Source organism: Oncorhynchus gorbuscha, linkage group LG23 (genome assembly GCF_021184085.1).
Source record: "Oncorhynchus gorbuscha isolate QuinsamMale2020 ecotype Even-year linkage group LG23, OgorEven_v1.0, whole genome shotgun sequence".
NCBI classification, from domain to species: Eukaryota; Metazoa; Chordata; class Actinopteri; order Salmoniformes; family Salmonidae; genus Oncorhynchus; species Oncorhynchus gorbuscha.
The window spans coordinates 22,239,759-22,266,752 of NC_060195.1; the positions used below are offsets into that span (position 1 = coordinate 22,239,759).

The 26,994-nt window shown below is 45.7% G+C and overlaps 1 protein-coding gene across 1 annotated transcript; it reads right to left on the minus strand.

The window, feature by feature from the left end:
* Positions 1 to 424: 424 nt before the first annotated feature.
* si:ch211-159i8.4 (matrix-remodeling-associated protein 5) lies at positions 425 to 26,559 on the minus strand. The gene is made up of 7 exons (XM_046323554.1): positions 26,285 to 26,559; positions 17,084 to 17,322; positions 14,535 to 14,664; positions 13,945 to 14,335; positions 9,187 to 13,023; positions 6,485 to 7,394; positions 425 to 2,744 (listed from the first exon to the last, which is right to left on the minus strand). Exons 2-7 carry the CDS (start codon positions 17,293 to 17,295, stop codon positions 836 to 838), a joined length of 7,389 nt encoding a protein of 2,462 aa, XP_046179510.1. The 5' UTR covers positions 17,296 to 17,322; positions 26,285 to 26,559; the 3' UTR covers positions 425 to 835.
* Between the last annotated feature and the right edge of the window lie 435 nt (positions 26,560 to 26,994).

Genomic DNA, 26,994 nt, shown 5'->3' on the forward strand with positions numbered 1-26,994 from the left:
AAAATGGTGCAAATGCATTGGCCTCTTACCTGTTGTCCAGATAAGACAAGTGTCAAGTATAATGCAGCTTTTAAGGTGAAAATCAATACTGAGAGGTTTCATGTAAGTGAGTGCACCAGTGATGCATATTTTCCACATTGTACTGGATATCCTAGGCCTATTATAAATAAATATTTAGGTCTAGTCATTAAGTGAAATTTCCCAAATATGTGTTAACAATGTATTAAATAAATTCACAGCTGGTAGAATTAGTTGCTGGGTCTCCATTTTGATTAGCTCTGTTGAACAATTAGAACATTTGTATCACACAAAGCTTCATTTTACGCCCTCTATGAAAGGCTCATTTGTTCCAAATGGTTTGCATAAAATCTGAAAGCATGCCTCAGAATGGGATTCACACAATCAGAGAGGGCGTACAAACAGATTCCTGTGTAAGTGATTCACTTTTATTTTTTATATTGTCAGAAGTAACACTAGGCACCTGCAAGCTGTATCGTAGTAAAAAAAGGGATATAGATAAACCAACAATGTGAGTTCAGTCAACACAGTATAATTAGATATTTACATACAGGAATATTTATAAATTCAAAGAAAAGAGAGCATTCCCTAAGTCACATCTGTTATGTTTTTATATGCTTATATTTCTGCCAACAATTAAAGCAGACATTTTTCTCCTTTCCTTGTTAGTGATATAAGAGTTCACACTATTTTACCTCATATAATATGCACATTAATGGTAAGGTTACATAAATACACTGTACATATGGTATTCTAGAGGATTAAGTTTTACATTCAAGTGTAATTGTCAGATTAGATTAGGGATTTATGTTGTGGCTCAGATCACCTGAAGATATGTTGCTTTGAAGTCACTTCCTAGAGCATTTTTTGCATTGCATTTGTAAATTCCTGAGTTCATAAGCACTGGATCTTGTATGACCAAGCTGCCCTCAACCGTCATGTGAATTCCTCCCTGTGCCGTGAAACGGTTGTTGGGAACAAGTGTGGTTCTTCCAGGTAGAGTCCATGTTATCTCAGGCTTTGGTATGCCTGCAGCGATGCAGTTAAGTGTTACTGATGACCCTCTGTGGACTCTAGTGATGGAAGGGGGTGCGTTTGTGATACTTGGAGGATACACCATAACTGCAACTGGGTATGACAACGCAGATGACCCAAATGTGTTGGTGGCCTTGCAGACATAGGTTCCCCTGTCAAATGTGGCGACCTCTTTGAGTTGAAGTGTGCCGTTTGATAAAAATGTAATTCTCCCAATAATCTGGGGCTTGTCCAGGACCAGGCCGTTTGGTAGGGTCCATGTTATTGAGGCCTGTGGCCAGCCATCCACAGAGCACGGCAGGTTCAGAATTTGGCCAAACGTGATCTTCATGATCCCTGTTGTGCCTCGAATCACAGGCTTTCTTCCTGGTTCTAGAGCGTATCGCTTCTCTGCAGTCCCAGCCACGTTTTTCGCCAGACAACGGTAAACCCCTTTGTCAGCTGTCACTGGCTGGTCGATGCGCAACGTCCCGTTTCCTCTATAGTGAGTGAAGTGTTGATGTCTAGTGCCTGGCATCAGTGCTGTGCCATTTGGCAGGATCCAAACAAACTCTGGGTTTGGCTTACCGCGGGCAGGACACTCCAGAGTGACATCACTTCCATCTTGTTTTATTGGTAAAATCTCAATGTTCGGCATGGCGAAGCTTGGCTTCTCTGCTATGGATGCCACTTCAAGCTCAATTGCCAGGCTTGCTTCTCCCAAGTGATTTTTGGCCAAACACACATACTGACCCTCGTCTGTCTTCCTCACTCCACGTAGCTCTAGACTCCCATTCTTGTGGACTTGGAAGCGTCCTCCCAGGTAAGGTGTTGGCAGAGAGAGGCCGTAGGGTGCGGCCCAGGAAACGCGTGGCTCAGGCTTGCCCTCCGCTCTGCAGTCGAGCAGTGTTGTCTGATAAGATACTGCCAACACTTTCATACTGCTTCTTCCACCTTGTTCATTGATGTGTGGCTCTCTTGGTTCTACTTGTATCTTAATGTTCTTGATGTCATCCCCAGCAGAACTCCTTGCCACACAAGCATACTTCCCTTGGTCGGCCAAAGTCACCTTCTTTATCACCAAAGTCCCATCATCTAAGGTGTGGTATTTGGTTGAAGAGGATGTGATGACATCATTGGTTGGGGAGAGCCACACAATGGTTGGTGGAGGCTCCCCAGTTGCCTGACACGTCATATAGGCAGACTCTCCGAGTCGGGCCGTGAGCAACAGCTGAGCCTTGGATGTGATTCGGGGGAAGTCAGGGCCTACTTTGATGCTCACCTTCATCTCATCCTCCCCCAGTTCATTCTTAGCATGGCATGTATAGTCCCCCTCATCCTTCTTTCCCATCTGCTGCAGCAACAGTGTTCCATTCCCGAAGATGACATAGCGGCGAAAACGGGTGCCGCTGTCATCCGACTGTAGGGCATTGTTGATCATGGTTCCATCAGGGAGGCTCCAGGACACCTCTGGGTCAGGGAGGCCTGAGGCAACACAGTCCACCTGGAAGTTCTCCCCGGAGGTCACCCTCTTCTGAGCTGTGGCCAGATGTTCGATCTTAGGTGGCATCATGAGCACCTGCACCTGGAACAGCTCCATGTCCTCACCGTTGGGCCTCTGGAACATACACAGGTAGCTACCTCCGTCTTTTTCAGTCAGCTGCAGGATCCGTAAGGTCCCATTGGAGAACACGGTGACAGGTCTCTCAGGGCTGATTATGAAAGAAATAGACACACAATATTAATGTTTTTAACAAGAGTTGGAACCGGTTCAGAGTACAGAACCAAAAACCAGAAAATAACAATTACTTGAAGAAAAGAACCCGAACCGAAAAAGAAAGTGATCTATACTGTTCCGGAACAGAACTGTCATTTTAGTTAATAACATTAAGAACATTATTTTATGTTACAGGCAATTTTGTTCCAGTCCCACAAAAATCGCAACAAAGTGCTTCAAGGCAAGCTTCCTCCATCCTCTCTATTAACCATAAACATTTCTGTTGCATCTCACACCCTACACTGTGACTGGCAGCACAGTGTGTGTGTTTGTCTGTCATTATGATTAAACCATGCTGTTATGACAAAATGCAATTTGCTCTTAATGACTTCACTATACAGATTAAACCACTTACCCACTACACAGCAAACTCCTCTATCCTCCCTGATTGGTGAAGTAATTTAATGTCGAGCTAAATGTAAAAAATAAATAAATATATATATATATATATACAGTGGGGCAAAAAAATATTTAGTCAGCCACCAATTGTGCAAGTTCTCCCACTTAAAAAAATGAGAGAGGCCTGTAATATTCATCATAGGTACACTTCAACTATGACAGACAAAATGAGAAAAAAAAATCCAGAAAAACACATTGTAGGATTTTTAGTGAATTTATTTGCAAATGATGGTGGAAAATAAGTATTTGGTCAATAACTAAAGTTTATCTCAATACTTTATTATATACACTTTGTTGGCAATGACAGAGGTCAAACGTTTTCTGTAAGTCTTCACAAGGTTTTCACACACTGTTGCTGGTATTTTGGCCCATTCCTCCATGCAGATCTCCTCTAGAGCAGGGATGTTTTGGGGCTGTTTCTGGGCAACTCCCTCCAAAGATTTTCTATGGGGGTGAGATCTGGAGACTGGCTAGGCGACTCCAGGACCTTGAAATGCTTCTTACGAAGCCACTCCATCGTTGCCCGAACAGTGTGTTTGGGATCATTGTCATGCTGAAAGACCCAGCCACGTTTCATCTTCAATGCCCTTGCTGATGGTAGGTTTGTTACTTTGGTCCCAGCTCTCTGCAGGTCATTCACTAGGTCCCCCGTGTGGTTCTGGGATTTTTGCTCACCGGTCTTGTGATAATTTTGACCCCACGGGGTGAGATCTTGCTTGGAGCCCCAGATCAAGGGAGATTATCAGTGGTCTTGTATGTCTACCATTTCCTAATAATTGCTCCCACAGTTGATTTCTTCAAACCAAGCTGCTTACCTATTGCAGATTCAGTCTTCCCAGCCTGGTGCAGGTCTACAATTTTGTTTCTGGTGTTCTTTTTATCAGCTCTTTGGTCTTGGCCATAGTGGAGTTTGTAGTGTGACTGTTTGAGGTTGTGGACAGGTGTCTTTTATACTGATAACAAGTTCAAACAGGTGCCATTAATACAGGTAACGAGTGGAGGACAGAGGAGCCTCTTAAAGAAGAAGTTACAGGTCTGTGAGAGCCAGAAATCGTGCTTGTTTGTAGGTGACCAAATGCTTATTTTCCACCATAATTTGCAAATAAATTCATTAAAAATCCTACAATCTGATTTCTGGATTTTTTCCCCTCATTTTGTCTGTCATAGTTGATGTGTACCTATGATGACAATTACAGGCCTCTCTCAGCTTTTTAAGTGGGAGAAATTGCACAATTGGTGGCTGACTAAATACTTTTTTGCCCCACTGTATGTATGTATGTATGTATATATATATATATATATATATATATATATATATATATATACATATATACATATACATATATACATATACATATATATATATATACATATATACATATACATACAGTGGGGCAAAAGTACACCTTATATATATATATATAGGCTCTCCCTTGGCAGTATATATATATATATCAGAGGTTTAAAAAGGAATGACATGAGCCGGTACTTTTTTGGGGTTCTAACCGGTTCAGAACTTTATTTTGCTGCTCAGAACAGTGGAACATAACAAAAAACAATTATGGTTCCGTTCAGAACGAAACAATTAGAAAATAATTTTGGTTTCAACCCCTGGTTTTTAATCAGAAATACAATATGATTTTAGTGATATTGAGAACATTTTAAAATGTATTATGTTGTAAGATACATTCTAATCAAATTATGTGCAATAATTTACACCATTTATAATTTACACAATTTACAAAATTTACACCATTTATGTAACTGCACAATAGATACTTTGTATTTGTACAACGGTGCTTCTCCCATTTCCTGCTTCTCTTGTCTTACTGAATTCTGTGCCACTAGTGTTCCACTGTTTGGGAACCATGTTGAGCAGGAATTAATTGGGTGTACTCGACAGACGCCCTGCAAATTGACCGTAAGGATATTTTTACACTGAAAAAAATGAGTTTTTTTTAAAGGTTCTTCCTCAACTCTTAATGTTCCTTAGAGAACTCTTGCCCGATAAAGAACCTTCTAGTTCAGTGTGGGGTTCTTGACGTGGCATCTACGGTCTTTAGAATTCTAAAAGGTTATTTAGATGGAAGCAGGTCCATTTAATAGCACACAGAAAATTGGCCAGTGTTCACTAGTGTTGATATTTCAGTGTAACATTTCTAGTATTGATTCAAGAGTTAAATTAACAATCAGTGGTGTAAAAGAACACACGCGTTGGTGTTAATAACAGAGTTGAACTAAAACCACGCCAACATTACCATATTTCCCAGCATGCTCTATTGCAGGTTGATTTTTGGTTTATATCTATGTTTTTGCATGTTTCTTGATTGTATGTTTTTTCATGTGTAATATTATTCTACTCAAATATAAATAACATACGTTTCCTAAACGAATCAAATCGGTTACTTGGACTTATTGCACCCATTATTAAAATGGTTGTTCCAGTTTAGAGGTTGGCTATCCCCACTCTGGGTGGCTTCCAATTGGAATTACACATCACTTTGCAAGCCAGAATAATGTGACTGGTATGCCTGATATGGCATGTAAACTATGAAAGGCCATTGTATTAGAGTAAAACGGGCCTAAAAATGAGGCTTTATGAAATAGGTATTGTCTTAAATCATTGAATTTGAATGATAACACATTCACTTAGGATCTCACTTGGTGAAGGCCACAGGCCTGAAAATGAATGAATGAAGCAACCATTTCTCTTTGACAATCAAGCACAGTCATGGGTGGTACTGGTAACTAAAATTCACTCAAAAGGCACCCTGGGCAATATGAAAATAATGCTCAACACATTATTTGCGTAAAATAAGGTGCTGAGTGTGTGTACTTCTTCAAAGAACCATCCCATTTAAGGTTATTCAGAGAACCTAAAATGGTTCTCCTATGGCATTGCTCTGGAGAACCTTATTTTTAAATGTTTTAAGAATGTAGTCTCTGACAGTGGGACCCATCAGGGTTTCTGACCCTGAGATCACAGGCTGGTTGACCGTGGTCAGGCTCCAGCAGATAGCTTGTTTTTAATTACACTAATTGTGTTTGAAAAAAATAATTGTGTTTGATTAAACCTCCCGGAAATTGAGGGCTGTAATAGAGTTGAGAAGTTCTTTATAAGGTCACTGGAGGGAAAGCGATTAGAACAGATCATTTAGCTTAATGAATAATTACAGCTATTCTTCAGATCTCTGATACCTAATCGATATCAGCACAGTGTATTATTATTATAGGACAACCCCTATATGGGTTTGATTACTAGCATGGTGGAGTTACCTGTAGCGATGTTCCAGCAATGTTTTGGATGGTAGCTGCCACAGAGTGCCACGGGGAGTGCCAGTGGACTCTGGACAGTGCAGGTACACAGTGGAGCCATACATGGCTGTGACTCTGTGCTGTTGGGAGGGATGGTGTGACAGTCGCAGGCTGGGGACCTCCTGCCTGGCCTTCAGGTGCAGAACTCTCCTGGCCGCACCCACTGCGTTGGTCACAGAGCACTCATACCTCCCTGAGTCTTCCGGAGAGATGTTCTTGATGTACAGCGTCCCATTGGGGAAGACAAACAGTCTCCTGCCGAGGATCTGGGAGGGTTTGACATGTACCCCTGCAGGGAGGGTCCACTTTAGCACGGGCGCAGGCTCTCCCTTGGCAGTGCAGTGGACGTACACACTTCTCCCTTCCTGGATGACGATGCTCTCCGAGGCCTCCTCATTGATGGTGGGCGGTAGCGCTGCCACGTGGATGTGAAAAGTCACTGTGTCAGCTCCGGCCGCATTGCTAGCGATACACCTATAGTCGCCTTTACTGGAGAAGTTAGCTGATTGGATCCTCAGGGTGCCGTTAGCCAGCAGAGAGGCTGACCTGTCAAGAGCTCCCACATCACGCACAAAGGTCTTGTCTGGAAGAATCCAGGAGATCTGAGCCTGGGGCTTGCCAGAGGCTACACAGTCTAAGCTTATAGCCTTCCCCAAATACACTGGGACCTCTCTGGAGTGGGGACCTATAATTTTGGGAGGCTGGGTCAGCACAGCCAGGGTAATGACCATTCGGTCCGAGCCAAATGTGTTCTGTGCCGTGCAGAGGTACTGGCCTCTGTCCTGTAGCTGAATGTTTTTAATCACAAAGGTGCCGTTCTTTACAACTTCAAATCTCTGTCCGTGTTTTGTGTTTGCTTGGACGGTAGCACCTGTTGTTGAAAAGAGAGAGAAGCACATCATTGGTACTCTGGATTAGGCTTGCGTCCTAATGTTAATGCAGTGAATTATTTTTTCATTTTTGTCAAGGGTCTCTCTGTCAAATATTACAGCATGAGTTGAGCACACTCCGGTGATGCCATTTTGTTAATATATTATACAAATGTCTTTATTTTATTTTTATTTCACCTTTATTTTACCAGGTAGGCTAGCTGAGAACAAGTTCTCATTTACAACTGCGACCTGGCCAAGATGAAGCAAAGCAGTGCGACACAAACAACAACACAGAGTTACACATGGAATAAACAAACATACAGTCAATAATACAATAGAAAAAGTCTATATACAGTGTGTGCAAATGAGGTAGGATATGGGAGGTAAGGCAATAAATAGGCCACAGTGGCGAAATAATTACAATACAGCAATTAAGCACTGGAGTGATAGATGTGCAGAAGATGAGTGTGCAAGTAGAGATACTGGGGTGCAAAGGAGCAAAATAAAAAATAAAAATAACAGTATGTGGATGAGGTAGTTGGATGGGCTGTTTACAGATGGGCTATGTACAGGTGCAGTGATCCTTGAGCTGCTCTGACAGCTGATGCTTGAAGTTAGTGAGGGAGATTTGAGTCTCCAGCTTCAGTGATTTTTTGCAGTTAGTTCCAGTCATTGGCAGCAGAGAACTGGAAGGAAAGGCGGCCAAATGAGGAATTGGCTTTGGGGGTGACCAGTGAAATATACCTGCTAGAGCGCGTGCTATGGGTGGGTGCTGCTATGGTGACCAATGAGCTGAGATAAGGCGGGGCTTTACCTAGCAAAGACTTATCCTTACCTGGAACCAGTGTGTTTGGCAACGAATATGAAGCGAGGGCCAGCCAACGAGAGCATACAGGTCGCAGTGGTGGGTTGTATATGGGGCTTTGGTGACAAAACAGATGGCACTGTGATAGATTGCATGAGTAGAGTGTTGGAGGCTATTTTGTAAATGACATTGCCAAAGACAAGGATCGGTAGGATAGTCTGTTTTACGAGGGTATGTTTGGCAGCATGAGTGAAAGATGCTTTGTTTGCGAAATAGGAAGCCGATTCTAGATTTAATTTTGGATTGGAAATGCTTAATGTGAGTTTGGAGGGAGAGCTTACAGTCTAACCAGATACCTATGTATTTGTAGTTGTTCACATATTCTAAGTCAGAACTGTCCAGAGTAGTGATGCTGGACGGGCGGGCAGGTGCTGGTAGCGATCGGATCATTTGAGAAACCACGGCTGTTGAGTCTGCCGATAAGAATGTGAAGATTGACAGAGTCGAAAGCCTTGGCCAGCTCGATGAATACAGATGCACAGTATTGTCTCTTATCAATGGCGGTTATGATATCGTTTAGGACCTTGAGCATGGCTGAGGTGCACCCATGACCAGCTCGGAAACCAGATTGCATAGGGGAGAAGGTACGGTGGGATTCGAAATGGTCGGTGATCTGTTTGTTAACTTGGCTTTCGAAGACCTTTGAAAGGCAGGGTAGGATAGATATAGGTCTGTAGGTCTGTCTAATCCTTTGCAGCCTCAATTAGCCTATGCATATATTATTTCTGCTGCTCCTTGAATGTTAACAAGCTTATAAAATATAGTATTTCTGTTGGATATTATTCTTTACGATGGTAAGCTCACAAGAGCCTGAAGTCAAAATATTTATGCCATGCATTACAGAGAGACTATACTGTAATTCCCTGCAGAGAGGCAATAATTGTTTCTACCCTACAAAGTCTTTCACAATAAAAGTGTTTAAATACCTGTGGAGACTTTAGTCCAGGAGAGCGCTGGCTGTGGGTCTCCTGATGCTTCACAGGGCAGCAGCACATCACCCTCAGCCAGGGCAGACACACTGACTGTATTCACAGAGCTGATCCTAGGCTTCACCCCACTACCCATCAAGTTGGGGAATGGCAGGGCCGTGCTCAGCCTCCTCTGGCCCCAGGGGCTGTAGTGCCAGCGGCTGCCGTACAGGACACTGGCTGTGGAGTAGGGCCTGTTGGTGGGCACGGGGAGGGAGGTGGTGGGGGGCACAGGCCAGTAGTTGTATGACGGAGTGGGAGGCTGGTAGTGAGGTCTAGGTGTAGGGTGACTGATCTTGGGCTTAGTTGTCACTCTCTTCCCTAGCTGTGAAATACGGTCCAGCTGAGCCTGTCTGTATCTGTTTCTGAGCTTGGAGAGCATTAAGAGGTCCTGCTGTCGGGTCCTGCTGGCTGGGCCTGGGCTCCTGTGGGGTGGGTGGTAGGTCAGCGGGGCTGCCATGCCACTGCCCGGTGAAGCAGAGATGAACGCTGTGGGCCTGACAGTCTCAGCTGTGATTTCTGGTCGATTGGTGACCCCAATTCCCCGGCCCCCTGGGTGGGAGAAAAGCATGGGCCTCTCCGTAAAGAAAGGATGTGGCCCTGAACCATGAACTGAGGGCCACACTTGTAAGCGGCTATAAGGCCAATAGGGGGTGGGAGCGCGGGGTGGAGGGGTGGTTTGAACTCTCATTTGGACATTCTGTTGGTAGATCCAGGGGTGGATGGGGAGACTGGGACTGTCAAGTTTCATTTGAGAGTGATCCTCCTCATTTTTATATGAGTTTCTGTGTGTGTTTCTCAGAAAATCCTCCCGAGCAACACTGCCTTTTGCAACGGTTCTCAAATGTGTTTGTGTCTTATCTTGTGATTTTTTAGGAGTTGGATTTAGAAAATGTACTTTTGTTAAAGGGGTTTCTGGCTTTGCAGCTCCTTTATCTGAAACGTCAAGTTTAGTCAGTACGGGTGTTGCCATAGCAACCGTATCATGTGACAAATTAGGTTTTAAATGAATTTTATAATTAATATGAGTGTGCTTTGTTGTTGTTGTTATCGTTGGGGATGTTTGCCTGTTTTGGGTAGTCTGTCTAATAACATCCTGTTTTTTTAAGTTCTCCCATGTCCTCTCCTGTCCAGGCACCTCAGTTGGGGGAGGTAGATTTTCTGCTGAGGTGATCGTCTCTGGTGTAGGCACATGCTCTCTGTTTGAAAGGTTAACTATACTAAGGTCTTTCATCTCTGGTGTTAATGATTTTATGTGAATGCTATCTGATTTGTCTGTAGCAGTGTTGGGATTAATGATCAGATCAACAGGCTCATTGTCATCATGTGTTGAAATAGTGGGTATGTGTTCTGGAATATTGTCCTCCATTTTAGAATTGTCGTTTTGCGATGCAGTAGATTCTTGTTTTTCCACTCTGGTTGCGGGTTGAGGGAGTGTCGTCTGTGGTTTGTGTGATGAGGGGAGGGAGGGTTTCTGAGGTCGAACCCGTCTCTGTGGGGGTCTGCCCCGTCTGTAAGGGGGTCTTCGTCTGTTTGTCCAAATAGGATTGTTCTTCTGGTTCACTCTCTCTCTCTCCCTCCCCACATGCTTGTCTTCTAGATGCATTGGTTGTGTGACGGATTGAGGCGCTTCTGTAACAGACAGATTTATGACCGAGTCTGAATCTGGGTTTGGACCTCCTCTACCTCTACCTCGGTTCACAAGTAATGCTTTCCCTCTTGGGGCCTGTGTCACATGTTTTCTAGGTGGAGGTTCAGGTCGCTTTTCGGAAAAGTCCAATTCACCTTCTGTTTCCGTGTGGTGACTTGTTTTCGAATGGCTCTTGGTGGGCTTTTTAGTTGTGGTTGTTCTGGTAGTTGAAGGAGGAGCAGTAATAGTTGTTGTTGTGGTCGTGGTTGTTGTAGTTTGTCTCATGGTAGTGGTAGTAGGAGTAGTAGTGGGTTTAGGAGTAGTAGTGGTAGTAGTAGTAGTAGTGAGTTTAGGAGTAGTAGTAGTAGTGGGTTTAGGAGTAGTAGTGGTAGTAGTAGAAGTAGTGGGTTTAGGAGTAGTAGTGGTAGTAGTAGTAGTAGTGGGTTTAGGAGTAGTTGTGGTAGTAGTAGTAGTAGTGGGTTTAGGAGTAGTAGTAGTGGCTTTGGCTGTCATTGTCGTTGCTGTTTTTGTTGTTGGTGTAGTTGGTGCTGGTCTTGTAGGCGGTAGTGTCGGAGGTTTAGCATTAGCTTTGGCTAGGATCTCAGCCCAGCGGTTGGGGTCGAGCTCCTTGACAGACTTATTAGGTTTCCTCTTGTTATCCTTGATCCTCTTCCCTTTCATACCAGGGCGTAAAAACCCTCCAGGGTACCTTTGTTGTCCACCCACCCTCTTAGGAGACTGTGTAGCATGGGGGCCTTTTATCTCCTGGAACCCTGACCCCTCACCTTCATCCTCCTTACTCCCAAACAAAGGTGATTCTCCTTTGGCTGTTTCAACACCAGGTGATTCTTTCTCGACCTCTTCTTTTGCATCCGAGTCTTTCTCCCCTGTGACGACCACGAGATGAGCCAACATGTCTACTCCATAGAGGTTAGCAGCCAAACAGCTGTACTCCCCAGCGTCCTCATGAGTTGTCTTTTTGATCACCAGGGATCCATTTTGATTGACGTAGACCCTCCCCTTTGGTTGCGACGGTTGTAGGATCTGATTTTTAGGGAGGTACCAGCGTGTCTCGCTAGGCTGTGCTGAGTTCACATAGCAGGGGAGTGAGAGGGACTCCCCGCTCTCCACTTCCATCTTCTTCCCATTTAGAGTGTTCGGACTGAGCAGGCGTTCTTTCACTGTCAACCTCACAGGCACCATGTCCACATCAGTCTCTGTGCGGACTAGACAGTGATACAGCCCAGAGTCAGACACACTAGCATTTCCAATGACCAGTCTGCCTCCCTCAGACACCAGCCGGGAATTAGATTCTTCCAGGATAGATAGATCTGGGAGCATCCACTCCACAGACTGTGACCCTGAACTGATAACTGTACACCCCAGACTGACCTCTGAACCCTCCAGCACAGATTGAACTCTCCCAGGGCTTCCTCTCTTTATTAGGGCCCAGGAGGAAGTCACATCCTCCTGCTCTCCCCTACCACTGATGTGCTTGGAGATGAATGTGGTAAAGTCCAGCACCAGTTTTTTTGTGGTGGTTTGCCGTCTGTTCAGCTGCAGGGTGACCCTTGGTTGGAGGAGCCACGTCGGTTCAGCCATTAAGTGTCCTTTGAGATCTGTAAAGTAAGGGGATTCCTCGTTGTGTCCCTGGGAGTACTGAAACGTGACTCTGCTGGTGTTCTCCCTCCTCATCCCCCTCTCCAAGAGAGCAGGGCTCTCGTAGTAGTAGGCCACCAGCCTCCAGAGGTTCTGCAGAGTGTCCCGGTCAATCTCACATTCCAGCAGGCTGACCAGGCTCACGTTGACCGCCACCTCCCCGGACGTCCGCAGGTTCTCCCATGTCACAGAGGAGCTCTCGCTGGGCCGCCGGACATCGCAGGCCACATGTGCTTTGTTCCCGTGGTTGTCGGTCAGGACGAATGTGAGGTAGCCCAGGGGACGTTCCAGGTCCCTGGTGTAGGGCAGGTCGGGCTCTGAGTCCGCATCGTCCCAGCCGGGGCTGTCCCACTGCTTCAGATCGGACACCAGAGTGGGCCGCTCACAGACCAGCTGGCCAGCAGACAGTCCCAGGACCTGGCTGCCATTTAAGGACTGAGGTGAGGAGCAGACAGCACAGCTCTCACCAGAGGCAGCGTCACGCTCCTTCTTACACTTAATCACTCCTGACACAGAGAGAGACAGACAGACAGACAGACAGACAGACAGACAGACAGACAGACAGACAGACAGACAGACAGACAGACAGACAGACAGACAGACAGACAGACAGACAGACAGACAGACAGACAGACAGACAGACAGACAGACAGACAGACAGACAGTGAGAGAGAAAGAAAGAAAGAAAGAAAGAAAGAAAGAAAGAAGAGGTGAGGGTGTCAGAATTGTAATTTTTCAGTTTGTTTACCTTAAAGTTGGTTCAGAGAAAGTTACAGATTACTGCACGCTAATTAGAGCATTGTTTAGTGATCGCGTCATGCAACTATTTATAAATATTAGCAGTCCAACTGGGTCAGAGGAAACAGCACATAAACACTCACATTGATGTATTATACACATGTGCCGAATCATTGTTGTGAAGTGAATGACAAATATGTATGTGTTGGAGTGTATGGCAGACACTGGAGAAATATACAGCACAAACAACTAAAGAGAGAGGGAGAGGGAGAGATGGGAGAGAGATAGGGCTGAGAGAGAGAGACAGGAGAGAGAGAGAAGGCAGAGAGACAGAAAGAGAGAGAGGGCAAAGACAGAAAGAGAGAGACAGATTGACGGGAGAGAGAGAGAGAGAGAGAGAGAGAGAGAGAGAGAGAGAGAGAGAGAGAGAGAGAGAGAGGTCAGAGAGACAAAGAGATAGATAGAGACTGGAAAGAGAGAGAGAGAGAGAGAGGTCAGAGAGACAAAGAGATAGATAGAGACTGGAAAGAGAGAGAGAGAGAGAGGTCAGAGAGACAAAGAGATAGATAGAGACTGGAAAGAGAGAGAGAGAGAGAGAGAGACAGATTGACGGGAGAGAGAGAGAGAGGTCAGAGAGACAAAGAGATAGATAGAGACTGGAAAGAGAGAGAGAGAGAGAGAGGCCTCACCCTCATGTTTGTTGTTCCACTCTAGCAGCCACTGGAGATGGCAGTCACAGGTCCAAGGGTTGCCATGCAGGGAGAGCAGCTCCAGTTTGCTGAGGGGCATCAGGGTCCCAGGCTGGAGGTAGTGCAGCTGGTTGTCCGACAGGTGGAGGTGACGCAGCCCAGAGCTCCAGAAGTTCCCCAGGAGAGAGAGGGTGATGAAGCTGTGTGGGTGGAGGTCCCTCAGCTTGTTGCCCTCTAGCTGTAGGAGTTTTAATGATGTTAGCCCACTGAAGGTGTAAGGCTCGATGAAGTCTATGTTGTTGCGGTCCAGGTGGAGTCGCACCAGGCTGACCAAGCCCTCAAACATACCAGGGGTGATGGCCTCCAGCTTGTTGTAGCTCAGCTTCAAAATCTGACAAGAAATAGAAATTGGTTAAAAAAATGTAACATTTAAATGTTTTACAATATGGTTGCCTGTAGACAAGTGACTGAATATTTAATAGTGAGACACAATCCCCTGACTGTTATGCATCTATGTAGGTTATCCTTCTTGTCTTGAATGAGACGACAGACTCCCCTTGGCTGCCAGCCTGTCTGTCGGGGGAACTCACCTGCAGAGAGCGCAGGCTGTAAAATGCTCCTGGAGACACGGTCATGATATCATTCCCATGGAGCATAAGCATCTCCAGCTGGCGGAGTTGTGTGAACTCTGACCCCCCCACGGCCTGGAGGCTGTTATAGCTACACAGAGAGACATCGAGAGGGAGGGACAACGTGAGAATGTTGCAGGAGCTGCCTGCCTGTGTGAAATATAAACAAGTAAAGAGTCAATAATCCTGAGAAATTCTCAAAGACAGATCAAGCAATCCTTTGGCAGGGAAAGTTGTTTAATTCCAACCCCCCACATGTACCGTAGATTGTTGGGTGCAAGTACAGGGTGTTCTTTAAAAACGATTATATATCAGTTCAATTCCCATAACCCAGAGCACCCCATAGTTTCTTGTAAATAGGCTACCATGTTATACTGGGCTGTCAAAGAAAGTGTAACCAGAACATGTTGGCCTATTATATTGGATATTATTAAGATAGAGGACCCGACAGTCTGCTTACACTGAACAAAAATAGAGACACAACATGTACAGTGTTGGTCCCATCTTTCATGAGCAGAAATAACAAATATTTCTCACACATTTTGTGCACAAATTTGTTTACATCCCTGTTTGTGAGTATTTCTCCTTGCCAAGATAATCCATCCACCTGGCATGTGTGGCATATCAAGAAGCTGATTGAACAGCATGATCATTAAAAGGGTACCTGCTGTCTCGACCTCTGAATGCTCGGCTATGAAAAGCCACCTGACATTTAGTCCTGAGGTACTGACCTGTTTGTTGCACCCTCTACAAACACTGTGGCTATTATTTGACACTGCTGGTCATCTACGAACATTTGAACATCTTGAAGAACAATCTGGCCTTAATGGCCATATACTCTTCTAATCCCCACATGGCACAACCAGAAGAGGACTGACCACCCCGCAGAGCTCGGTTCATCACCTTTCTAGGGAGTTTTTCCTAGCCACGGTGCTTCTACATATGCATTGCGGTCCACGAAAGTAAGTCCACAAAGTGAACATTTTTGTATGGAGGTCAGTGAGAGAGTGTTGACTTTTGTTAACACATTGTTAATTTGCTACGTGAGGCGTATTTGATAGAATAGAAGTTTCATCATGGTTAGGCTGTTATGTTATTATTTAACTAGGCAAGTTAGTTAAGAACAAATTCTTATTTACAATGACGGCCTGGGCTAAACCCAGACGATTCTGGGCCAATTGTGCACCGCCCTATGTGCCTCCCAATCACGGCCAGATGTGATGCAGCCTGGATTCAAACTAGGTACTGCAGTGACACCTCTTGCATTGAGATGCGGTGACTTAGACCACTAAACCACTCGGGAGCAATGGCTATGAACGTGTTGCTATAAGTGGACTCACGTGACATTTCGGCAACTTTGAAAAAACAACATCTTTGTATTGGAGTTGTGCTTGTTGTCAGAGATAGAGGACTCATCATGGATATGATCTGTTTTGGCAAAATGGCTTCCACCATTTTAAAGTAGTCACCTGGGTGGGGATTCTTCTGAGTTGGGAGCAAACAGCCAATGAAGAAGAAGAAAAATGGACTACTTTAACATGGAGACAGACTCAGTAGCGCTGCCCGCGCTGTCACAGACACTATAATGATCACACGCATATCTGCCCTCTTATTGCCTAGAATGGTCCCACCTGATTTTGCTCCCTCCCTCCCTCCCGACTTCCATCTTTCAGGACATGCATTACCATTGTTAGAGCGGTCACTTGACCGTCTTGACATTATAATAGACAATCCTTGAGAAGGTATACACTTGTTTCCCCGTGGACCGGTTTGTACATGAAACATTCTCCATTCAGACTACAGAGGCACAGATATCCTCCTTAACTCTATTTAATGGCATGCTCTCTGGACAGACGAGTCAAACATATAACCTTTGGCCTCAACTAGAAATGTTATGTTTGTCGAAAACCAAACACTGCGTTCAAACAGAAGAACCTCATCCCAAACGTCAAGAATGGTGGTGGGAGTGTGATAGTTTGGGGATGCTTTGCTGCCTCTGCACCTGGACCTATCAATGACACAGCCATGAATTCTGCATTGTATCAGAAGATTCTAGAAGAGAATGTCAGGCTATCCGTTCTTGTGCTGAAGCTGAACCGAAAGTTAATCATGCAGCAAGACAGTGTTCCTAACCTGACACGCAAATCTACCAAAGAATGGCTGCAGAAGAAGAAATTCCGCATTTTAAAATGGCCTAGACAAAGTCCGTACCGAAACCCCGTGGGAATGTTGTGGCAGGACCTGACGCCAGCTGTCCATACAAGGAAACCAGAACATGACATTTTGCAAACACTCCATCACATGACTATAGCTCACAACCTTGTCCCACTCCAGAACATGACATTTTGCAAACACTCCATCACATGACTATAGCTCACAACCTTGTCCCACTCCAGAACATGACATTTTGACATCGTCACATGATGAAAGCACTCCAGAACATTACATTTTGACATCATATCATTAAATATAACATTTCTACAGTATTTGGAATACAGGAGCAGTCTTACCCCAGGTTAACCCTCTCTGTGTCCTTGGGCAGGTTACGTGGGGCAGAGGTGAGGTGGCGGAAGGTGCAGTGTACCTCCTTGATGCCAGGGCAGCTGCAGCCTCTGGGGCATGGGGCACACAGGGCCAGTGGAGAGAGGAGCAGCACCAGCAATAACAGCACTGCCCTCAGTCTCAGCCAGGGAGCCAGGACAGTGACACCCTCAGCAGCCATGGCAGGTCTCTCACGCCATCATCCGACCTGGGACAACATGAAGACACAGGAGAGAAGGTTAGTGTGCTTCAGCAGTTTCACTTTGTAAATGGTATAGCTATTGTTATTGTGATTGAACATTTGCAAATTCTAGAATACCTGTAATAGTGCAAATACATCAAAATATTCTTAAGTGGTAGTACAACATGCTAACATTACAAAAGCACAAAGGGCTGGAGTGGTATTAAACTGTTGAAAGTAGGCCTAGCTACAGTGTTTGGTTATATTCATTGCTGCATCGCTTGCTTTCTAACGTTGTCCTTCACTCTTAGAAAAAAGGGTTCCAAAAGGGTTCTTTGGCTGTCCCCATAGGAGCATCCTTTTTTGTCCCAGCCAGGTAGAATGGAACCCAAAAAGGTTCTACTTGAAACCAAAAGGGTTTAACTTGCAACTAAAAAGGTTTCTTCAAAGGGTTCTCCTATCGGGACATCCGAAGAACCCTTTAACGTTAAGAGTGTAAGAATTATGGGAATGAGTTTTAGAATATTGTTTTACTTTTTCATATCCAAATGCATGGAGCTGCTGCTGAATTCATAGGGGAAAAAACCCATAAGATTCTTCCTTAGAAAATGCAAAGCATTAAATACTTATTGCATGCCTGTGCTAGCAGGCCTACGCATTCAAGAGCTCAATTACAAAATCCCCCTTCAAAACGTTGATGACAAGTACAGTGCCTCCCAAACGGCAAAATATTCACCTTGAGGGCAAATAAAACAAGCTACAGTTTCTTGTGTTGTTGGTGCGTTGCCTTGTGTGGACCTTGGTGGTTAGAGGCTAAGCTGTTTGTCATGCCGTGTGTGCAGAGGGTCTATGAGGGAGACATGATTTATCATGTCTGTCGTTGGTATGATAATGACCCATGATGAGTGAGCCAATTTTGGACAGTTTCCTCCCTCCCTCCCCCTCTTCCTGTCCCACCACCTTTGCTGACCCCAGCTGCATGTTGAAATACCCATCTGAGTGAGAATAAAACATACTGACAGCCCAGGCCAGCCCAGCCTAAAGGGACCCTGTAAGAGAGTGAAAATACACTCTGTCTGAGGATGACAGGAGTTGGTGTACGAGTAATACGACCATAATATAGTCTTCAATCTGACTCCATTATCATGTGAATGCTGTTGGTCCATAAGCGTATCTGATGGGTCTAGTCAAGGAAGCTAGCCTTGCATTACCACTCTGAATACTGTACACTGAGTTTACAAAACACCTGCTCTTTCTATGACAGACTGACCAGGTGAATCCAGGTGAAAGCTATGATCCCTTATTGATGTCACTTTTTAAATACACTTCAATCAGTGTAGATGAAGGGAAGGACACAGGTTAAATAAGTTTTTTAAAGTCTTGAGACAATTAAGACATGAATTGTGTATGTGTGCCATTCTGTCATGTTTTGTCATTTATTATCATGTCTTGTCCCTGTGCTTCCCATTCTATTCGTTTCCCTCTGCTGGTCTTATTAGGTTCTTTCCCTCTTTCTATCCCTCTCTCTCCCCCTCCCTCTCTCACTCTCTCGCTCTCTCTTCTCTCTATCGTTCCGTTCCTGCTCCCAGCTGTTCCTATTCCCCTAATCATCATTTAGCCTTCCCACACCTGTTCCCGATCCTTTTCCCTGATTAGAGTCCCTATTTCTCTCCTTGTTTCCCGTACCTGCCCCGTCGGATCCTCATTTATATTCACCGTGCTGTGTCTATGTTTTGCCCTGTCGTGTCGTGTTTCCCTCAGATGCTGCGTGGTGAGCAGGTGTCTGAGTCTGCTAGGTTCAAGTGCCTTCCCGAGGCAACCTGCAGTTCTCGATCAAGTCTCCAGTCTGTTCTCGTCTTTACGTGTAGTATTATGCTTTTTGTTTTGTAATGTTTATTCTGGATTAAATACTCTGTTTTCGCCAAGTCGCTTTTGGGTCCTCATTCACCAGCATGACAGAAGGATCCGACCGAGGAATGGACCCAGCGACTACAGACGCTCGTAACACTGCCGTCGAGATCCAAGGAGCCATGCTCGGCAGACACGAGCAGGAATTGTCTGCTGCTCGCCATGCCGTGGAGAGCCTGGCCGCTCAGGTTTCCGACCTCTCTGGACAGTTCCAGAGTCTTCGTCTCATGCCACCTGTTACTTCCTGGCCTGCCGAGCCTCCAGAACCTAGGGTTAATAACCCACCTTGCTACTCCGGGCAGCCCACTGAGTGCCGCTCCTTTCTCACCCAGTGTGAGATTGTGTTCTCTCTCCAACCCAACACATACTCTAGAGAGAGAGCTCGGGTTGCTTACGTCATTTCACTCCTTACTGGCCGGGCCCGAGAGTGGGGCACAGCTATCTGGGAGGCAAGGGCTGTTTGTTCTAACAATTACCAGAACTTTAAAGAGGAGATGATTCGGGTTTTTGACCGTTCAGTTTTTGGTGGGGAGGCTTCTAGGGTCCTGGCTTCCCTATGCCAAGGTGATCGATCCATAACGGATTACTCTATAGAGTTTCGTACTCTTGCTGCCTCTAGTGACTGGAACGAGCCGGCGCTGCTCGCTCGTTTTCTGGAGGGACTCCACACAGTGGTCAAAGATGAGATTCTCTCTCGGGAGGTTCCTTCCAGTGTGGACTCTTTGATTGCTCTCGCCATCCGCATAGAACGACGGGTAGATCTTCGTCACCAGGCTCGTGGAAGAGAGCTCGCATCAACGGTGTTTCCCTGCTCCGCATCGCAACCATCTCCCTCCTCTGGCTCTGAGACTGAGCCCATGCAGCTGGGAGGGATTCGCATCTCGACTAAGGAGAGGGAACGGAGGATCACCAACCGCCTGTGCCTCTATTGCGGATTTGATGGACATTTTGTTAATTCATGTCCAGTAAGAGGCCAGAGCCCATCAGTAAGCGGAGGGTTACTGGTGAGCGCTACTACTCAGGTCTCTTCATCTAGATCTTGTACTACTATGTCGGTCCATCTACGCTGGACCGGTTCGGGTGCTACATGCAGTGCCTTGATTGACTCTGGGGCTGAGGGTTGTTTCATGGACGAAGCATGGGTTCGGAAACATAACATTCCTTTCAGACAGTTAGACAAGCCTACGCCCATGTTTGCCTTAGATGGTAGTCATCTTCCCAGTATCAGATTTGAGACACTACCTTTAACTCTCACAGTATCTGGTAACCACAGTGAGACTATTTCTTTTTTGATTTTTCGTTCACCTTTCACACCTGTTGTTTTGGGTCATCCCTGGCTAGTATGTCATAATCCTTCTATTAATTGGTCTTGTAATTCTATCCTATCCTGGAACGTATCTTGTCATGTGAAGTGCTTAATGTCTGCCATCCCTCCCATTTCTTCTGTCCCCACTTCTCAGGAGGAACCTGGCGATTTGACAGGAGTGCCGGAGGAATATCATGATCTGCGCACGGTCTTCAGTCGGTCCCGAGCCAACTCCCTTCCTCCTCACCGGTCGTATGATTGTAGTATTGATCTCCTTCCGGGGACCACTCCTCCTCGGGGTAGACTATACTCTCTGTCGGCTCCCGAACGTAAGGCTCTCGAGGATTATTTATCTGTGTCTCTTGACGCCGGTACCATAGTGCCTTCTTCCTCTCCGGCCGGGGCGGGGTTCTTTTTTGTTAAGAAGAAGGACGGTACTCTGCGCCCCTGCGTGGATTATCGAGGGCTGAATGACATAACGGTTAAGAATCGTTATCCGCTTCCCCTTATGTCATCAGCCTTCGAGATTCTGCAGGGAGCCAGGTGCTTTACTAAGTTGGACCTTCGTAACGCTTACCATCTCGTGCGCATCAGAGAGGGGGACGAGTGGAAAACGGCGTTTAACACTCCGTTAGGGCATTTTGAGTACCGGGTTCTGCCGTTTGGTCTCGCCAATGCGCCAGCTGTTTTTCAGGCATTAGTTAATGATGTTCTGAGAGACATGCTGAACATCTTTGTTTTTGTCTATCTTGACGATATCCTGATTTTTTCACCGTCACTCGAGATTCATGTTCAGCACGTTCGACGTGTTCTACAGCGCCTTTTAGAGAATTGTCTCTACGTGAAGGCTGAGAAGTGCTCTTTTCATGTCTCCTCCGTTACTTTTCTCGGTTCCGTTATTTCCGCTGAAGGCATTCAGATGGATTCCGCTAAGGTCCAAGCTGTCAGTGATTGGCCCGTTCCAAGGTCACGTGTCGAGTTGCAGCGCTTTTTAGGTTTCGCTAATTTCTATCGGCGTTTCATTCGTAATTTCGGTCAAGTTGCTGCCCCTCTCACAGCTCTTACTTCTGTTAAGACGTGTTTTAAGTGGTCCGGTTCCGCCCAGGGAGCTTTTGATCTTCTAAAAGAACGTTTTACGTCCGCTCCTATCCTCGTTACTCCTGACGTCACTAGACAATTCATTGTCGAGGTTGACGCTTCAGAGGTAGGCGTGGGAGCCATTCTATCCCAGCGCTTCCAGTCTGACGATAAGGTTCATCCTTGCGCTTATTTTTCTCATCGCCTGTCGCCATCTGAGCGCAACTATGATGTGGGTAACCGTGAACTGCTCGCCATCCGCTTAGCCCTAGGCGAATGGCGACAGTGGTTGGAGGGGGCGACCGTTCCTTTTGTCGTTTGGACAGACCATAAGAACCTTGAGTACATCCGTTCTGCCAAACGACTTAATGCCCGTCAAGCTCGTTGGGCGTTGTTTTTCGCTCGTTTCGAGTTTGTGATTTCTTACCGTCCGGGTAGCAAGAACACCAAGCCTGATGCCTTATCCCGTCTGTTTAGTTCTTCTGTGGCTTCTACTGATCCCGAGGGGATTCTTCCTTATGGGCGTGTTGTCGGGTTGACAGTCTGGGGAATTGAAAGACAGGTTAAGCAAGCACTCACGCACACTGCGTCGCCGCGCGCTTGTCCTAGTAACCTCCTTTTCGTTCCTGTTTCCACTCGTCTGGCTGTTCTTCAGTGGGCTCACTCTGCCAAGTTAGCTGGTCATCCCGGTGTTCGAGGCACTCTTGCGTCTATTCGCCAGCGATTTTGGTGGCCGACTCAGGAGCGTGACACGCGCCGTTTCGTGGCTGCTTGTTCGGACTGCGCGCAGACTAAGTCGGGTAACTCTCCTCCTGCCGGTCGTCTCAGACCGCTCCCCATTCCTTCTCGACCATGGTCTCACATCGCCCTAGACTTCATTACCGGTCTGCCTTTGTCTGCGGGGAAGACTGTGATTCTTACGGTTGTCGATAGGTTCTCTAAGGCGGCACATTTCATTCCCCTCGCTAAACTTCCTTCCGCTAAGGAGACGGCACAAATCATTATCGAGAATGTGTTCAGAATTCATGGCCTCCCGTTAGACGCCGTTTCAGACAGAGGCCCGCAATTCACGTCACAGTTTTGGAGGGAGTTCTGTCGTTTGATTGGTGCGTCCGTCAGTCTCTCTTCCGGGTTTCATCCCCAGTCTAACGGTCAAGCAGAGAGGGCCAATCAGACGATTGGTCGCATACTACGCAGCCTTTCTTTCAGAAACCCTGCGTCTTGGGCAGAACAGCTCCCCTGGGCAGAATACGCTCACAACTCGCTTCCTTCGTCTGCTACCGGGTTATCTCCGTTTCAGAGTAGTCTGGGTTACCAGCCTCCTCTATTCTCTTCCCAGCTTGCCGAGTCCAGCGTTCCCTCCGCTCAAGCGTTTGTCCAACGTTGTGAGCGCACCTGGAGGAGGGTGAGGGCTGCACTTTGCCGCTACAGGGCACAGACTGTGAGAGCCGCCAAATAACGCAGGATTAAGAGTCCTAGGTATTGTTGCGGCCAGAGAGTGTGGCTTTCCACTCGCAACCTTCCTCTTACGACAGCTTCTCGTAAGTTGACTCCGCGGTTCATTGGTCCGTTCCGTGTCTCCCAGGTCGTCAATCCTGTCGCTGTGCGACTGCTTCTTCCGCGACATCTTCGTCGCGTCCATCCTGTCTTCCATGTCTCCTGTGTTAAGCCCTTTCTTCGCACCCCGTTCGTCTTCCCTCCCCCCTCCCGTCCTTGTCGAGAGCGCACCTATTTACAAGGTACATAAGATCATGGACATGCGTTCTCGGGGACGGGGTCACCAATACTTAGTGGATTGGGAGGGTTACGGTCCTGAGGAGAGGAGTTGGGTTCCGTCTCGGGACGTGCTGGACCGTTCACTCATTGATGATTTCCTCCGTTGCCGCCAGGATTCCTCCTCGAGTGCGCCAGGAGGCGCTCGGTGAGTGGGGGGGTACTGTCATGTTTTGTCATTTATTATCATGTCTTGTCCCTGTGCTTCCCATTCTATTCGTTTCCCTCTGCTGGTCTTATTAGGTTCTTTCCCTCTTTCTATCCCTCTCTCTCCCCCTCCCTCTCTCACTCTCTCGCTCTCTCTTCTCTCTATCGTTCCGTTCCTGCTCCCAGCTGTTCCTATTCCCCTAATCATCATTTAGCCTTCCCACACCTGTTCCCGATCCTTTTCCCTGATTAGAGTCCCTATTTCTCTCCTTGTTTCCCGTACCTGCCCCGTCGGATCCTCATTTATATTCACCGTGCTGTGTCTATGTTTTGCCCTGTCGTGTCGTGTTTCCCTCAGATGCTGCGTGGTGAGCAGGTGTCTGAGTCTGCTAGGTTCAAGTGCCTTCCCGAGGCAACCTGCAGTTCTCGATCAAGTCTCCAGTCTGTTCTCGTCTTTACGTGTAGTATTATGCTTTTTGTTTTGTAATGTTTATTCTGGATTAAATACTCTGTTTTCGCCAAGTCGCTTTTGGGTCCTCATTCACCAGCATGACACATTCAGAGGGTGAATTGGCAAGACAAAAGATGTAAGTGCCTTTGAATGGGGTATGGTAGTAGGTGCCAGGTGCACTGGTTTTGTGTCAAGAACTGCAACGCTGCTGGGTTATTCACGCTCAACAGTTTTCCGTTTGTATCAAGAATGGTCCACCACACAAAGGACATCCAGCCAACTTGACACCCCTGTAGGAAGCATTGGAGTCAACATGGGCCAGCATCCCTGTGAAACGCTTTCGACACCTTGTGGAGTCCATGCTTCGACAAATTAAGGCTGTTCTGTGAAGACGGTGAGGTACAACTCAATATTAGGAAGGTGTTCCTAATGTTTTAGGGGCGGCAGAGTAGCCTAGTGGTTAGAACCAGAAGGTTGCGAGTTCAAACCCCCGAGCTGACAAGGTACAAATCTGTCGTTCTGCCCCTGAACAGGCAGTTAACCCACTGTTCCCAGGCCGTCATTGAAAATAAGAATGTGTTCTTAACTGACTTGCCTAGTTAAATAAAGGTAAAATAAAAAAATAAAAAAATAAAAAAATGTATACACTCAGTAAGATACATGTGTCCAAGATAACCGTTATGCAATTATTAAGAAGCTGAGAGACAAAGAGCTAACACTGTTTCTTGCGATTAATGTCAGCATTAAATGATTGAGTTAACCTTAGCTCAGAGCTGTACAGTTAAGAGGCCAAGCATATCTGCTATTTGTAGTGTGAATAACATTTATCATTAGACCATACATAAAATAATAATTCACAGAATAATACTCAGACATTTGAGGACTACCTTTCATATTCATTTAAAAGTAATCAGATTTATTACAGCTATGCAATAAGAATACACTTATCAAATGGTTCCTACCAAAAGTCTTCGATGTCAAAAGATACTAAATATCTAAAAGTCGAAAGGTATAAAACCCCACAATAGTGTAATGGAACCCTACACCAGGAGGTTTACAATGACTCCATGAACAAAGTTTCCACCAGTCTTTTGTTCTCTGGGAATGTCCGGCGCTGGAGGAAGCCACGGATAAGGTATGTTTGACTCTTGTGATAGATGTCAGATGGTCAGCCATCCAGGCATGGCCATAAATCATGATGGAGTCATCACGCTGGGCCTCGGCGCCTGCAAGTCGCTAGACACATCTTCATCACTGGCCTTCATCATCATCTCTTTATTTTTAGACTACAACCCAAAACACAGCACGCACACATCACTGATTACAGGAGTGAAAATAGAGAGAGGTTTGTGGTTACAGCAGTCTATGCTACATGTTTGCTAGCCGTAAAAGTTTGTTAGCTGTGCTTTTAAATCATTGTCAGTAGGTGATAATGCAGGCTTTGCTGGGTATAAACCGTATTGTGTGAAAATGTACAAATGTATACCACAGTACTGAAAACACTCTCCAATCTTTGGTGCACACCTGATGACATGTCACGTACCACCAAAAGTTCATAACAAGTAACTACCAGTCAGTTGGTCCTTACATTGATGGGTTTAACACAACCCACAGCTATACACTAGAGTGGACTTTCTCTCCAGTCTTAAACCACCTGGCAGAGCTGAGGCACCACATGCCTGTAATGTATAATATATCTAATTCAGATCGAAATCACATGTGCTGTCTGGGAGTCAAAATAACACATATATGACACCCATATGTTTCCCATATATGACGTAATGTATGTTATGAAGAACCTTCACAATTTTTATTGAGATTTCAAGCATATTGAAGATGCCATTTTAAATATTCAATTTTAGGGATATAATAAAATGAATCTCTCGGACTGTAAAATGTTGGACTAAAGCCCCTTTTCCACATGTCTGTCTTTACTCTGAATTGTGATTAAGCGCTTCACTGTGAATTGCGGTTATGTATATCCTAACCACAGGTTAATCAGTCCAAAATGACAGGAACCATATAAAATAACATTCATGTATGTCTTGATTTAAGTGTTGAATTAGTTTCCAACTAGAATTGACTGTTTCTTATAGGTAAATGCTGTGTGTTTACATAGCCTGTATGTTGACAAATCAAAGATTCTTCAGGCAATTGCTATTTTGATAACGTATGGTAAATTAATTCAGTCAGACTTGGCGCCAGTTGATTATTCACCTAAGAAAGGAATTTTGTGCATCAGCAATAACTTCTTGCACCAACAACAATGTGAACTTCACTATGTGGCAATATTCTTCAACTCTTGTCAAATACTGTATGTTGCTTACCTGGAAATTCCTCCAAGAAAAAGTGGGTTGACAGCAGTGTTCACAGTAGACAATAAGACACCAGTTCGGTCGAGGAGTGAGGTATCCAGTCTGCGTTTAGTCTTGTTGTGACGCTCTGAGGTAAACCAAGCAGCACTAGGTCTGTGTTAGGAGTGATGGAGGAGAGTTGGGTCTCTTTTAGAGAGGTGGGACCCTAGCTGAGTCTGCACTGGTCCACCCAGCCACACACATCTGGATTAGAGCTTAACTCTAACCCACTCCTCTCTTCCTGAGAGCCTGGCTATACAGGGGAGGAATGCTGTGCTCTGGCTCTGCCTTTGCTTCTCTCTCCTCCACCCACTCTATTCTCTCTCTCTCTCTCCACCCTCCCCTCTCTTATTCTAACACTGTGATTATTTATATCCTTTGGCTTGTCTGGTTGTTTTTTTTCATAGAATATCATGAATGTAAAGATGATACCTTTATAGTGTTTTGCATATTTTCAGATATATTTGAACAGGTTGGTATATATTCACATTAATATCCCCAAAGATAATCGCATTGAAAGCAATGTTGTCAAATACTTTTGTGAATTTTCCAAATTGTAAGCTTGCAATATACACCCCCCTCCAATATACACCCCCCCTCCAATATACACCCCCCTCCAATATACACCCCCCTCCAATATACACCCCCTCCAATATACACCCCCCTCCAATATACACCCCCCT